This window comes from Genypterus blacodes, unplaced genomic scaffold (genome assembly GCF_046128005.1).
Source record: "Genypterus blacodes isolate CSIRO-AG114 ecotype Tasmania unplaced genomic scaffold, CSIRO-AGI_Gbla_v1 ptg000156l_1, whole genome shotgun sequence".
In the NCBI taxonomy this organism is placed as follows: Eukaryota; Metazoa; Chordata; class Actinopteri; order Ophidiiformes; family Ophidiidae; genus Genypterus; species Genypterus blacodes.
In genome coordinates this window covers 11,437,645-11,453,459 of record NW_027466957.1, presented here as the reverse complement: position 1 = coordinate 11,453,459, position 15,815 = coordinate 11,437,645, and the positions used below count along the sequence as shown (strand labels likewise).

Below are 15,815 nucleotides of genomic sequence, written 5' to 3'. Positions count from 1 at the left end.
AAAGCTGCTAATCCATTGTACGCCATTTTCATATAGTGGTTTAGTGGTAACCTGAGTCGTCAAAGAGTGCCGCCAGACAAGAGTCGTCGGAAAATCCGATGGAAGACAGGTCATCATTCCCAGGCTGTGGCAGTGGGGAAGCTGATGGCTTGAGGGTCGGCCGCTCTGAAGATGGCCCAAAGTGTCGGAGTTCCCGTTGTCCATGCAGGCTGCGCTCCACACAGTTACAGAGAGCACAGGCCCGAACACTCTCTCTGCACGGTCCAAAACAAAGTTGTTAAAACAAACAGGATCTCAGTATGATGATACTAACATCAATAAGGATTTGCTCTTGAGAAAGACCAGTGCATGATGTGCACATCAGCCTTCATCATTGTATAAGTGACTTACATAGATGTGCTGGAGGTAGCTGCAGGGGAAACAGTCACATCCTCTGCAGCAGGAAGGGCTTTGGACTCCCCCTCAGAGGAGACAAGCTGCTTTGCAGGGGCACTATCATCAGCTGGAGGACAGACAAGCAAGTTTAAGGGAAAGTTTTTTTGAAGTCAATTTTTGAAAAGTTTCAGTTTTGAAAACAATACAGGACAGATTCTGAAAGGAATATGTCCACAAATTCCCCTTTGAATGTCCTTATTATGCCATTGACAGGTAACACAATGCTTCTAAATTACAGTGCCGCTTTGTTCTAATTATTTGTTATAATGTCTTGCCCTGTCAACCTCCCTCAGTGCCAAGTGGCTTCTAATTATCCATTCCGTGTTTGTGATCACCTCTCTAATACTTTAACAGAAATTTGATTTAAATGTCAAACATATTCATTTGCTCTGGAAGGGTTTTGAAAAGGAAGCAACCTGCTTAAAAAACAGAAATAATGGATTATGTTGGGACATGGAGGTTCATCACCTGTTGGTTCAGAGTCATTCTCTTCGCAGTTCGATTTCTGCTCGTCCATGCCCCGTACTGATTTGGACCTCCTTGACAGAGATCTGTCACACATAAAAGAATGAGCAGAATCACATTTATGAAGGCAAAATGAAACACATTGATTAACAAAATTATTCAGGGCATGCAAACCCTCTGTGGACCACTTATTTAAGCACTGGGGTAATAGCATCAATATCATCACCTTAACCACTGTGCCCAAGCACTGTGCACAGCAGATCTGAATTTAACATGAGCCTAACATACAATATAGATAAGGCTGTGGTCCCCAACAAAAATGTAATGTAATAGTTACGTAGGCATCAGTTTACTGAGATAGGAAGATGAATTGTTAGACAAATACTAATCTATATAATCGCCTTAATCTGACATGTTTTGCTATACAATAATACACAGAGCTCTCTGCCAAAACAAAATGAATTTTGTACATAAAATATCTACAATCTACTGACTACAATCGATCTAATAAGATCGTTAAGAACGAGTACGTCGATTTCATTTCAACTCGTTAATCTGACAAACGCTCGCACAGATGCAAACGAGCTTGTTCGCAAACTAATGATAACAGCGCGCGGATTAGACACACAGAAAACGATGTAACAAATAAAGTACTTCTTTACCCGGCAATGCATAATCCCAATCGTCCAAACTACTGCGTGGAATGTGTAAACACGCAAACTAAAATGTTGTTTTCCTAAATAAAACAGCCATAAAATGGGATACACAAAGAAAACACAACTTCCGTATGTGGAACTTCCTGTTGCAGCAGCGCTCCTTTCGTGTTGAACCTTTGTCATTCACATCACAGTTCCGCTCGGAGAGAGTCATGCCATTGACAAAATACTGTACAACAAACAATGCAGGACACGGATTGGTCACCATTTTTGTGCCTGCGTGCATTATTTAGCGTACACAATTAACGCCATTTACGGTCGACGTTTGAAGGGAAATGCTGGCGGACTTTAGAATTCGCATTCCCATGTGTTTTACGTCGGTACGACACACAACCGCCTTTAGTTTGGATCGTGTCTGTCCCAACGTTTGGAAGTCAGGCAACCGACAACGTATGTTACATCTGATCCAACTCCGAGCTGCTCAAAGACAATGAAACCGGCTCTGGCTGTGAATTCGTGATGTGAGAATTACAGCGGCGTTGTACAATTGCAAACATGAAACGATGCCACCGTTAACAACAAATTCCTCCAGCTTTCGCGTACACATTTCACAGTATTTCCCCGATTTTTTTCCCACCGCGAAACGACTAGAATCAGATCCCAATCTGACGGCGGGGTTCGCTTTCCTGCTAGGTTGGTATGGTTGAGAGACGAAAATCGATCCCCCACGAAGAGGAGAATAACAACACAAAACTGACCGCAAGATATGTGCATTTTTGTAAAAACGATACAGGCGTGTGTTTGCCAATGTAATCAAACCCAAACCAGACCTAAAATCAAGACATTGGCGCGGTTTAACCTCCAATCCAAGCCGTCAGTTTATCGTTGACTTTCGTAGAACGCAATTTAAAGCAAAGAACGCCACTGTCTCCCAATACGATGCATCTACATCTTTGTAATAAACATATGCCGGGGCAACAACATTGAAAACACAAGCTTTGTAACTCCAAAACTAAGAGAACTACGATTTAGTTAATGAATATATGAAAGGGGATTTGCATCTACTTTGTATAAAATTAAGTTAGATATGTCCGGAGCGAACATGATGACATGACGGCTTAACGTTGACGTCTTGGTTAAGTTGACCTGAAAGTGTAACAAATTAACATTCCCTGTGGCCATATTTGTTCTGGATATACAGCGTCAACAAACCGACGATATTTATTTGCAGTTATAGTTAGAAGTTACAAGCAAAAGGGGGTTGTTAAGGCTAAATATATCGCAAGGCTACGCGCTATTTCTCAGTGTAAACACCGACTTCAAAGGGTTGATTCTGTTCCAGCAAATAGCCTTGTCCCTGTCACTAGCGAAAAGCCGATACAGAAAAAGCTAACAGCTAGCAACCAATAGTGACGTTTTAGCAGCAAAGTGTCCCGAACTGCTACAACTACCAAAGTACATTCACTCCCGTACACAGAAACACACCACTCCGAAGAGTTGCTCGACTGTGCTCTGGAACACCAACTTGGTGACCGCAAACGCATTAATGCCTTAAGTTAGCAACCTCTTAACTTCGCTTTTTCTCCAGCAAGTAGACAACCCACAAGCTAACCGCTACGTGCTAACCGAGCTAATATTACCCGGTCTAAGGTCAGGGTGTGTATATGTTAAGCTGTAACTTCAAACAAGACATAAATAAAATTAAATAAAAGCACCTCACCTTACGTAAACAATGTAGTCTCCTCATGCATCAGCACAATCCAGGCAGCCACATATTCCCCAGAACGCTGATGGTCGCTTCATTTTATGTACCGGACTAACGCTGCGGCTAGCCGGCTGGAGGGAGAGTGGGGGAAGTGCACAGCGGCGGAAGGCAGGCAGGCAGGCAGGCTGAGCAGCGCAGTCCTAGTTAGCTCTTCAACTGGACGGATAATGCGATAGCCAGCTAACGAACCCAGCAACTTATGTGTATCACCGAGTGGTCAAATACTGCAAGGGGACCAGTAAGCATCAAGACGAGTCTTCAACCAGTACTGAAAGAAAATGGTTCCTCAGCGTCATGCAACCAATCTAGAAAAAAAAAATTACCAAGCTCACTGGTTTCCCTGCTTCTGAAATTAGCTCCGAAGCTAACAACCTAACGATAACTAGCTTCTAGCTCTGTTATGGAATCTCGCTCGCTATGCTTGTCGATAGAGCTTCCTGCAAGTTTGCGCTAGAATAGAGCATCCGCGAATAACACCCCCCAGGAAACACACGCCAGAAAATGTGGTTTCCCCGAAGTTTTGGGGCGATTACGGACAACCACCGACCTAAATAAGCAGTTGAAGTTTACATGGGTGCCCTGGTGCGGGTCACTAGCATCTCTTCACTTCACTTCAACTGCTGCGTTGCGTCTACACGGGTGTGTTAGCAGCTGCTAGTAACGATAGCTAATAAAAACTACGTCAAATATTAATTCCTGCAAACGATCGCTACAAAACCATGTTGCATTGGCAGACAAGCGTCAATGATATTGTAGCGAACTAAAGTGCAAATGTTATAAAGAGATACTGTGACGTTAATGGTTTATTACACGATAAAGTATTTTAATTGAGAGAGCGTGCAGCGCTGAAATATGGTGGATTTTTGGATATAGGTCATTAGATTTTCGGATCCAGGGAAGCCATTTTTCATGAGATTGTTGTGATAGCGGGAGCAAAGCGACTCTGGCATGCATGCTGATCAGTGTAGCTATAGTGATATCGGCAGTGAACTGGTTAAATTTGAGGAGGTCACATTATCACGGTGTGAATCCACGGTCTATGTTGTGAACCGAACAAATGTATTCAGTTTTTAAGGGGGGGGGGGGGGGGGACACTTAAGCCTGCAAGTACTGTGAACGACTCATGTAGTTCATAATCGACATCTTGAATTTGCTTAGTGTTGATGATGATCAGTATTGATGTAAGGCAGGTGCTGTTTGTGTTCATTTCATATGAAATAGGATATTAATAAACAATAGAAATCATTTGTAAAACACAAAGTTCCTGCTGATACCATATTCTCTCTATCACCTGTCAAGTGTACTGGAGTTCTTCGTGGAATTTTTATGTCAAACGACATTTCAAGTTTAAGGATGTTACCTGCATGATGATGATGATGCAGAGAATCATTATCCTTTGTTTGCCTTCTGTGTTTTTTTCGCATCAGTTGCCCGAGGCGGAGCACAGGCAGGGATGGAACAATACTAACCGACTTAGTGTTCAATTTGGTAACAAACTTTGTCCCATAGAGTAAAGGCCAGGTAAGGTAATCTACATGAACTCCTGCCACATCCCTGAACAAAACACTGTAATGTCACTGGCAAGTAATTTACTTAGGCTTTAAGTCAACCATGATAAGTACTCGGAAGAGAATCCGCTAAATGCTAAGAATGTAAATGTAATGTCAGTCATTTAAGAATGCCTGGCACGGCATCTGTAATGCACAGTGTGCTCTCGAGGCAGGGAGCAGGCACCTGCTTGGCCTGACCCTGCACTGTGACACTCCTGTGGCACTGTGCAGAGTCAGTTTGTGCACCTCAGCGCTCAGATGAGACCATCAAGGCTTAGTTCATCAACGTGATGAATGCGGTTTGCATTATAACACTGTCATTTGAACTAGAACTTTTTTTTAAGTGGCACCTGTACTTCTAAGTCATTTATTTGGGATAAACTTGATATTACCCTAATTAAAGACATTTCTAATACAATGGAGGTTGTAGAACTGGTGTTTCTGATTGCAACAGAAACACCAGTTACACAACCTCCCCTATCTGCCAGTCAGGTGTTGATTCATCACTGTTTATTCCGTCTCTGGAGTCTCTTGTTATTGGTGGTGTTATATGAGATTGCAGTTTATTGAGAGTTGCTTTCATGCTTTGTATACCCTCATTTACATACAATAGAGGAACCTTTACCCTTTAGAGTCTTATTGTAGACTATTGTTATTGCTGTTCTAGTCAGATGACTCCATCCAGTATTATACAAACAGAACTCCCTCACATTTATGTACATCTATGATTTGGTCAGGTAATGAGTGAGATTTCCGAGTACTAAATGGTGGCTCTGTAGGTTTTCATTTTGGAAATAGGTTATTACTGGTGCCCCTGCCAGGATTAGTTAACTCCCTGTTCAGCTTTAGAAAGATTGGATTAGATTTTGGGGGGTTGAGACTCTTTGGAAGACAGAGACTGATTGGCCAGTTGGTGTAAATAGAGGGTGGTATTAGGTCACCATGCTTCTCCTATTGGCTAGTGGATTGAGGCAGTGCTTTCCCATCTGCCTCCTGTATCTCAAGGATAATCCCCTAGAATACCTCCACAGATGTTCACAACAGAATATCAACTGGAGGAAGAGGATATAATTTGGGCCCCAAATTTGCAGTTTGTTACAGTTCATACTTTGTGAAGCACTGACAATAATATTGGCTACATTTACAGGACAAAGCTTGGTCTGTTTGTTGTTTATTTTATATAGTGTGGTACAGTGAAGTGCATACATTTGATAACAATGTAGAGTGATCCACTGAAATGACAGAATAGTTGATATCTTAAAAATACTTAATACAAATACAAATAAGAAATAGGCTTATTGTACATAGTGAACCATCAATTTTGCATTCTAATTAAGATTAGATTAAATTACATCTTATTTTGTAGGTCCGTGTTGTTATTTACATGTACATACTGTATGAAGAAAAAAATGAGGACATGGTATGAAATTCAAAGGCATGATGTCAGTTCATCCACAAGGGGGTGTATAACCCCACATACTGTACTACAAACTGAATCCTCTCACCATGAAAAATTATTGACATGTTTAAAAATAACTAATACACTGATGGTGGAGCATTTTAATCTCTAATCGAAGCCGGTACAAGGAGTATGTATGGAATGTAACAAAATAAAAAGCAAGTGCAGCGTTCACCACCACCAACAGATTGCTGGAGCGTTAAGCTGTTACTGAGTATTAATACAGCACGTGTCTCCCTGCATTCTATAAGAAACCTGCCACACTCCTGAAGTAGCCAAATGATAAAGGTGTGACTGAGATGAAGTCAAGGTGGCACGCTGTGGAAATATTAAGTACATCTGGGCTTTTCATTAACCCACCAGCTTGTTGAAACCAGATTTCCACAGACGGCTTCAAGTAATGCTCACCTGTGCGTGTATTTTGCATATATCTCATGTTTTCCATGAAAAGCAACAAACTTTTGGTTAAAAAAAAACAAATTAACAGGCAATCTTTCTTCCATACTTGAAGAAAAAGCAGGTAATTGCTCTATAAATTGAAATTTTAATTTGTTTGATGATATAAGGACAGGCATGGACATACAGTACATGAAGTGCAGTTATTATTATAAAATAAAAACATTTATAAAACATTTACATTATGATTTAAAAAAGTAAAAAAATAAAGATTCTATTGTTGTGGGGGAAATTGTCCTGATCACATTAGAATTTTTTTAAACATATATTACTGAGAAATTAAAACAAAAATGTACAAATAAACATTGATACACTCATAATGGTACACACCATATTTACATCAACCTCTTCAATCTCATTCAGCTCAATCATATTTAAAATGTTACTTAGGTATTAATTCATTATAATAGGTTACCATGCAAGTAACAGTGGAGTAAAAAGCAAGCAAGCACTGAAGCATATTACATTTCTAGAGGGAAAAACTCTGAAGTAATAGTGTAAATATATTTAAGTTGTACATGAAGACACATTACTGCTTTTAAGGATGAAACAAGCTGTTGTCTAAAAAAATCTGCCCAATAATGTACAGTAATCTAGCATACCAGTGTACGCCTAATGTTTGTCTTCGCAAGGAGCGCTTCTCTTTAATGTCTATTTCAAGAGGTGCACTCAAATTGTCTTGTTTGTCTGGGATGTCATTATTCACATATATACCTGCTTTATGAGGGACCAAAGTGCTTTCAGGGAAGAGAGTCTTAGTGCAAGCTGTTTTATTCTCTGTGTTCTCCTCTTCCTCTTCGGCCTCCCCCAACAGCAGCTGTTGGACTGAGTAGAGGAGCCTAAGAGGTCCAAACACAGAGTGTGAAAGTCTGTGGTCCTCAATCAGTGCATAGCTGGATGCCAGCACCCCATCAACAAACAAAGTTCCGTCTTCTGTCAAGGGCGCATAGACTCCCACATTGTCCTTGGCCGAAACTGAGATGATTTGAGATGGATGCACTCCACCCTCTTCTGTATGGACGAGAACATAGTCCCCTGTCTTGGCTCTGCTAGCAAATTGAGCCTGGTACTCGCTGTGGCAGAGTTTGTAATTGGGGGATAGAAAGACCAAATGATGTGGCGTCAGGGCCAATCGATGGCCATCTTCTGTCTCTAGATTCAGAAAAGTAGACCTGCTTTCCTGGTCCCAGTGCAAAAACAAGAGGACTTGACTAAACACGATGTGGCCTGTCCCAGACAGGGCCATGATTCTGTCCCCAGGAGCCAGCGATGACAGGGTCTTCTGTGTCCCTCCAGAAACAGTCACCCGGGCCCAGCCTGGGAAACAGCCACCTTTCTCCACGGCAACAGAGTGGTCTGTAGGCAGATTATCAGAAAACCCAAGATGATTAGAGGGAGACATGTTCTCATTTTGTCTTTCACATTATGATGATGCATGCCGTGATGTGATGTAAGATGACAATGCAAGTTTACTGCATGAAAGCTTATCCTTGTTAAACTCACCAGCTTTTACTGAGCAGTGGATGTGATATTTGGACTCATAGTGGACCCAGTCAAAGCCCGCCTCCACAGCCAGCTGAGCTAGGAGACCATACTTCTCTGTTCTTCTGTCATCAGTGGTTATGTCCACAGCTCTGCCCTCATAGTGCAGAGAATCAGGAGGGTGGTGTCCATCCTCATCCCAGGCCTCAGTCACACGTAAATGTACCCCTGGCCACTGGTTCATCACTGCAATAGCCAGTTTGTTCAAACAGTCCTTGCACCGCTGCAACAGAGCAAAATAGAGACGTGTAAATATTATCCTGCAAGAAAACACAGTTATACAGTAATGTGAAAGTCTTATATTTATGCAAAACATCTCTCACAGAGGAAATATATTACTAACTGACATGAGAAATACAATTTCCCAAGATAGAAAGTAGAGCATATTTGCATCAACTGTACAATTCAGTGCACAGAATATTTGCTCTGTCAAAATTTATATCAACACACAACTGTTGTTCATGCCTGAAACAACGTGGAGCAGTGTCCCTGGCTCCCAGGTTATGTTTGTCTGTTGGCATCATCACACAGTCCCTCCTCTACTCTGCTAAAGGCCATCCCAACCTTGCCCAAACAATCTGAGCACAAGAACAAAGCTATTGTAGCCAGTTTTGCACATTCCTTGAGCTTTTCGGCACGGTGACAGAATAATCAAGGCCATTCTCTGACTTTCCAGATTGTTCCAGGCATGACTTTCTCAGTTTCACCCCTGAGACATTTGATCAGAAATGCGCACAGTGACTCTTAACACCCCCGTGGGCCATCATTTTGGACTGTGTCAGCATTGTCACAAAATAGCAGGCTGAAAAATGCTGACGTCGGCATCTGAGGTGATGCACTGATCGTCATCTCCTGAAAGGGTGTTCATTTGTGACTTGTGATGTGGAAGGTCTGGTGACCTTATAACTGGCTGAGTAGAGCTTATCTTGCAACAACCAAAAAAAGAAACGCAAGTTAGGAAACAAAGAAGAAGAAAGAGTCAAGGGGTGAGAAAGAGAGATGAGAGGAGAAAAGGGAAAGTTGGGTGAGAAGGAGCCAGTGTAGTACAGCGCCGAGGTTGGGACTAAGGGAGAGGGCAGAGGGGAGGAATGTATGGGCACGGACTTGGGAATGTGACAGCAACAGTGAGAAAGAGTGAGGGACAGAAAACAAACTGGGTACATTTTTCTCGCATTGAAGAGAGGCGTTTCATTGTCAGAACTACAATAGCGGCTTTTCCAAGGGTGCCATTACTTCAGCAGGCGGGAATTTTGTATAGGCGACCCCTCCGAGCCTCCAAAAGACACACAAAGAGTGTCTTTCACATCTGGGCAAGAGAGGGGCACATGCACACACACTCAACATCCTTAAACTGGGCATCAGATGGGTACACACACACAACCGCAGATTTCCATCTCTACGGGAGGGGAAGGAACACAGATTCACATCATAAACAATCACTGAAAGCCACAGCATCCTAGAGGGAACGTCACCATCTGATTGTCAAGGAAGTCTGCCTTTCATATTCAAATACTCGATTATTGAATATGTTGAGTCAGAAAGCTGCCCAGATATGAATTCATCTGATCTCTGATTTTATTCACTAGGAAATCTCTCAATAAACATGCAGGAATTCAAGTTAAAGTGCAATGCCTGACTATCCCCTGGTAAACACACTGAGAAGCAGCCATAGCATCGTTTTATGTCCAATAACAAAGACTTTGGTTAAAGATTAAAAGGAAGTGTTCCTGAAGGGGAACTCGGCCTCCTAAAGGGCAGTGTTGAATTACATCCTGATCTTCTTATCTCTCGAGAAGGGAGGGGAAGTATGGTTAAAACTTACACACTCTTGCGTTGGGCATTTGTGTTCTAGGATCCTTACAAAGGTCACGTTGTTTACAGTAGACCAAACTAGAGTTTAAACTGTAATAAAGGTGTTTTTTTTAGGTTAAAGCTTTGTGATTTGAGGCAGTCTGCTTCTTTCTGTCACATGCTTATAAATGTAGTGAATCTATCATCTAGCAGAGACAATGTCTTGAAAAGGATCATGGGAGAGCAGAGAGAGCAACCTTAAGTCTGTCTGCAGCATGATCTCTGCCCCGTGTGTCCATCAGACGTATTCCATAACCATCAGAAATGCTTGAAATTTAAAATAACTGAACTTGATAAACCACTGCCCCCATCTCACCTTAGTCATGAAGCGATCTGCGTTGGTGTTCTCTTCATCCTTGAATACAATGTCTGGGTTGTAGTTACACACAAGTTCATTGAAGCGCTCAGAGTTGCGCGTGATCTTGCCCTCTGCCCTTCCGCTGGCCCCGAGGTTGTTCTCAGAGAAGTTGGGGACAAACTGCTTGTAGTGCATGGCCGTGAGTTTCCTGGGTTTGGGGCGGACTCCGTACCCCCGGCCTGGTCCACATCCCCGGACCGGCCATACGCAAGTACACACAGCAAGCAGGCTGAGCTGTGCCAGGCGGGCCCACCAGGACTGCTTCATCGGGGAGGGTTGTGGCTCCCAGGAGTCAGTGGCTGACAGTGATGGCCCAGTTCCAGGTGTGTGACAGCATGCGAATGAGGGTCAAATCTCCGTCCATTCCAAACCATGGGGTATTAATAACAGATAATACTTCAAACTTTACTTAGAATATTTACTTTAAAGTTTATACTATGTTCACTTTGAATCTAACAAGCTCCAGTAGCTGTCCTGACTAAAGTCCTGACTAAGTCTGCCAAACCACACACAGACCCAATGAATGGTCTGACTGGGTTTAAACTCACTGAAAAGGAGTCCTGATCAGTTTAATGTCTCTGTCCAAAAGTGTCTCCAAGTCTCAGCCGGTCCCCTCCTCGTCATCTCCGCGGGTACCTGTCCTGTCCTGACGCAGGTGTTTTCTCTGCTCACTTACCGCGTCTCCGCTCGCACTTAGTTGGACGAGGACACACACACACGGAACTGACTGGCTCACACTTTTAGCCCGACGGCTCCTCGGCCGGCCCGACGCCTTGATATGTCTCAGGACCCCTGCGCGACGCGCTCGTCCCTTCTGTCCATCCACAAATGCCTCTTTCCTCCCCGAGACTTTTTTTTCCTTTTGGTCCTCGTCCACCGCCTTGTGTCGCGTTGCAGCGCTCCTGGCCACCTTGCGCCAGCCATTGGGTCTTATGAGCGTCCGGACGAGATCGCCCTCCCTTCCTCTGCTCCCCCTGCGCCAGCACACGCCTCCAATTCAACCTTACAAAGGACATATGATTGGCCTACTTATGTTAATGCAATACCCCCCCCTCTTACACACACACACACACGCACACACACATACATTACACACGCTTCATCATCTCAGCTACACATTTTTTCCTTCAGATCAACCCCTTTCTGGAGTCTTTGGTTTATGCGTAAAATACAATACAGAATGTTGCTCGACATTCATTTCAGTTAGTTGAATTTCTAAAACAATTCAAACAAATGATTCGGTTAGTCAATTGGTAGAATAAATAATTTCCGTTCTTCAAATTCAAAATGCCAAACATTTGCTGGTTCCAGTTTCACCATCATTGACTTTAAAATTACTTTAAGAATATTGTGGTGGTCATTTCTGACATTTTGTGTACTGAGCAAGAACGTAATACATTCACAAACACAATAAGAATAAGCTACATTCAAGAACATTCATTATAGTACATGGATCTTTCAAGACCAAACCAGCACAGAAAACTTGTCACGTTGAAATAATATTCTGCCTTAAAGAGAAAGAAATTACGAATATTAACACTTATTTGCCTTATGTGCCAAAATGCACCATTTAGTCATCTTTCATTGGATATTGGAAATATAAAATATAAGAAATTGACAAGAACACATGTAAACAAATGTGTACTTTACAATTTAAAGGATCAAGACCAACATCAAAACCACATCTTCAGGGAGGAACCAAGGTTCACCAAAATCTTTGGATAACCTCTGGGGAATTCAAACCAACAGCCCTGAGTGAAAACATAACCTCCCTGGGGGAAGTAATAAATTTGTTGCTAATGGAAATAAAGACGAGTTACAGTGGTAATGGCCTTGTACCTATATGCCCTCAGTTCTGTTTGCTCATCTTGCCTATCAGGGTGGACCGGTCAACTCTTTACTCTCACTCTCATTCTTTATTAATAAAAACAACAAGAAGTTAAGGTGAGGGTCTGCTAAGAGGGGTCACAAGTGTCCAGCCTTGACATCTCTGGCATACTGAGTGTTACTTAGAGTGCAGTCTTCCTGTGTTTGGGGAACTGGGCTAACACCCAGGACCCCTGAACCCAATGCACCCAAGACCTCTGCACTGGCAATAGCAACTTATTATTTTTATCCACCTCCAAACAATAGCTGGGAATAAGAGGGTCATAAAAATTGTCTGATAATGCCAAGCAGGGAGCAAAAATGAAAGGAGAAATGGAGAATGGTGCCATTTCTGTGGGTCTGACATCTCTAATCAATTAAGGAAGCTTAAATTAATGGTAGATGAAAGGTCAAAGTGTGTGGACATTCTATCTTTAGCTTCCTGGAGCTGTTGTGGTTTCAGTGCATCATGACCAGTTTCTTAGCAGTGACTTCATGTCAAAGCATCTCTGGCCCACTCACAGCAGAGCTCAGTGTTTATGTATGTGTACTTTTTGTGTCAGTGCACATCGTGATGGTCTGCTATGATTGGGCGCTAAAGATGCTTCAACATGAAGTCACTGAACACAGAACAGAAGTTTCTTGCAGATCTTATCTACAATCAACTGAACACTGAGTGAATATCTCTCTAAATCACACTTACAATAACACCCAAAATTCCCCTCTACATTGTGATGATGCATAGGTCACCGAGTTACACATTGACCATGGAAAAGCATCCTTGTTAGGGAAGGCTCCAGAAGATCCCAGGATGTTGAAGGGAGGGGTGGCAAGGCAAAGCTGCATCTTCCTGTCTTTATGATAAACATGGAAGAATGCTCGAGTCAGGCCCAGGCGCACAGATGAGAGATATCAGCCATCGTGACAAATGCAGGCAATGACTCAATCAAAAAAAGCAACAAACACGTTCATATCTACAATTACCCACATTGATGTTTCTCTTTAAACCAATAGGAGAAAAGAGATTTCCATCTCACATGAAAGGGAAAGGAAGGAAGCAAACATCTGTGGGTTGAAGTTGGAAATAAAGTCATTATTATTAGTTAGTTTTTATTTTGGTGCCTCCATCCTTCTACCTCCCCCTGCCTCCTCCTGGCTCTTAACAGCCCTTTACTCCCCCATTTCAGGATGGGAGTACATGGCTATGTGAATGGTTGAGTTTCCTGCAAAGCCACAGCACAGAAAACGAGATCTTTCCTGCCAGGGTTAATCTACCCTGCTTTGTTCCTTCCAACTGTGCCGTCTCGTGCTTGCACCTGGTCCCTGATGGAATACCTGTAAGCCATTCATAACTTCCAATGTAAAAACCTATAGAAAGAATTGATACTTGTAGTCTATAATTGCCAAATCTGGACTTTTAATCATGTAGGATTAAATGACGTGCATGTGTTTGGATGTACTTACTCCAAAACAGCAGCTACATTTTTAACCCTTAGATGCATAAGTGGGTCAAAAATGACCCGGTGAGGTTGTTTTCTTGAAATATCTTCGTAATGAAAAATTGTTATCATTTCATATTCCAGGTATTCCTCAAAAAACATGTTTTTGATATAATGCCATTTACATTTTTAACTTACCTTTTATACATTTTAAGAAATTGTAGTTTTTGTATTACTACCCCAAGCTTCCATAAGTGGGTCAAAAATGACCCGCATGCATTTTCTATGGAATCCAATGGGAACCTTTGAATCTTATCACCTGTGGCTGTCAGGAATACATTAACTGTGGACCACACAGACTATATCAGAAGTGTCACCCCTCAGGAAGATTATTTTACACAGCAAGAGCTGATACGTGTAAGTATTATCTTCATATAATATATATAATATAATATATTTCTACAGTACATGCCAAAACATCCATTGTGTGTGTGTGTACACACACACAATGGATGTACACATTTTTCTATTGCTGTTCTGGGTAAGTTTCTTTTTCAAAAATGTTAAAAAGTGAAAAATAAACATGAAATCATTCTTGTGTGGTCCTAAATACAATACTAAATATTATACAAGTGATTATTCTTAACCAAATTGACAAAAATGGCATAAAAACACATTGATTCTGGAAGAGTGTAGGGTCCAGTCACTCTTGCATCTAAGGGTTAAACAATGCTGGCAGTGACATTTTAAGCATTTGTCTTGTGTCTTGGAGCTGACTAGACACGCTGCAGGATCCATTTCCTCAGATGGAGGCCGTTGGATGGGTTAGAGGGGAAAGGAAAGTCAAGGAACTGACACGTAACCACCTCCCTGCCCTCGTTCATACGTACACACACCCGTACTTTCTCTCGACCCACAGCGCCACTCGTTCCACTGTCTCTCACCCCCGTTATCAGCGCAGGAAGAGGCAGGGTGGCGCGTTCTGATGTGGCTGCATACTCCTGATGATTCCTGGTTTATGTACTGTAAGCTTTGCGTTGATAGCAGCTCAGTGCGATTCCTCTTAAAGAACACGGTTGTGACTACATGTGTCATGGCTGAGCCTCCATGTGTGTGGTACAATTTACACAGACATATTAACAGCAGGTTTTAGTTGGTGTTTTCAGCTGTGATCCGAGGTTTGAAACCGAGCGGCAGTGAGCTGAGGTTAAGGCGATGCTGCACAGGAGTGGACAATAGACTGAGCAGGGTGGAACTTCCTGGCCCCAGACAAGCAGGTCAGAAGTCAGATATGATGCTATACCATGTTTCACAAAAATAACACAAGCAAAGTATTGGATGTGTGTATACATTACATAATGTTTACAGAAGTACACTGTTCTCGGCCGGTATCAGAGGTTTCCCCACTAAAATCAAAGTCATGTTAAGAGATAGCAAAGTGTAACTCAGGTTTTTAGGATAACGTGTGATACAGTCACACTGGGTGGATGCCTAGTCTCAGAGGGCCTTGGTGCAGCTGTGTGAAGCAAGTGTGCCGTGAGTGTGCACGCACGGTGGCACAGACAGTTATGACCAACGGACAGTAAGACCCATTATCAGCTGATTAGCGAGCAAGTCTCGCCTTTTCCTGTGAGCGGTTCTGTATTTGCAAGTGTACAATCGAGGGAATAATGGCCTCTAATGCACTTTGGCATGTACTTCAAACAGCCGACTGTCAGGAAAGCTAATCTGTCTTTTTCCCCCCTTCATTCTCATGTTTTGACAATAAAGATAGCCTATCTCATCCCGTTACAAGCGGCCTGTCTCTCCCGCCTTGTCGCCGATACGCCGGACAACCAGTCCAATGGAGCGTGTTACCCAGTGGGACGCCTGTGACACTTTGATTGTATAGCTATCAACCCTTATATTCTGCTGTATAGGACAAGTTGCTATCGCTGAATGTTTCCACATCATAATTCAGAGTTAGGATATGC

General features: G+C 42.5%; 2 protein-coding genes across 10 annotated transcripts in view; both read right to left on the bottom strand.

Annotated features, from left to right (window-relative positions):
- The window catches only part of kmt2d (lysine (K)-specific methyltransferase 2D), a 31,217-nt gene extending 27,271 nt beyond the window's left edge, over positions 1 to 3,946 (bottom strand). For 7 of the 9 annotated variants that reach the window (XM_076166479.1, XM_076166485.1, XM_076166483.1 and 4 more), the window contains exons 1-4: positions 3,282 to 3,946; positions 904 to 986; positions 391 to 502; positions 52 to 254 (exon numbers count right to left, since the gene is read on the bottom strand). In XM_076166479.1, coding sequence (XP_076022594.1) covers positions 52 to 254; positions 391 to 502; positions 904 to 986; positions 3,282 to 3,307 — 424 coding nt within the window. In that variant the 5' untranslated portion in view covers positions 3,308 to 3,946. Of the gene's footprint in view, positions 1 to 51; positions 255 to 390; positions 503 to 903; positions 987 to 1,562; positions 1,695 to 3,276 lie in introns of those variants that run through there. The other 2 variants (XM_076166486.1, XM_076166487.1) reach the window with 2 other exon arrangements.
- A 2,095-nt stretch (positions 3,947 to 6,041) lies between these two features.
- On the bottom strand, positions 6,042 to 11,441 carry dhh (desert hedgehog signaling molecule). Its single transcript, XM_076166120.1, has 3 exons — positions 10,496 to 11,441; positions 8,290 to 8,551; positions 6,042 to 8,142 (listed from the first exon to the last, which is right to left on the bottom strand). The coding sequence occupies exons 1-3, from the start codon at positions 10,802 to 10,804 to the stop codon at positions 7,325 to 7,327; spliced, it is 1,389 nt and encodes a 462-aa protein (XP_076022235.1). The 5' UTR covers positions 10,805 to 11,441; the 3' UTR covers positions 6,042 to 7,324.
- Positions 11,442 to 15,815: the final 4,374 nt, after the last annotated feature.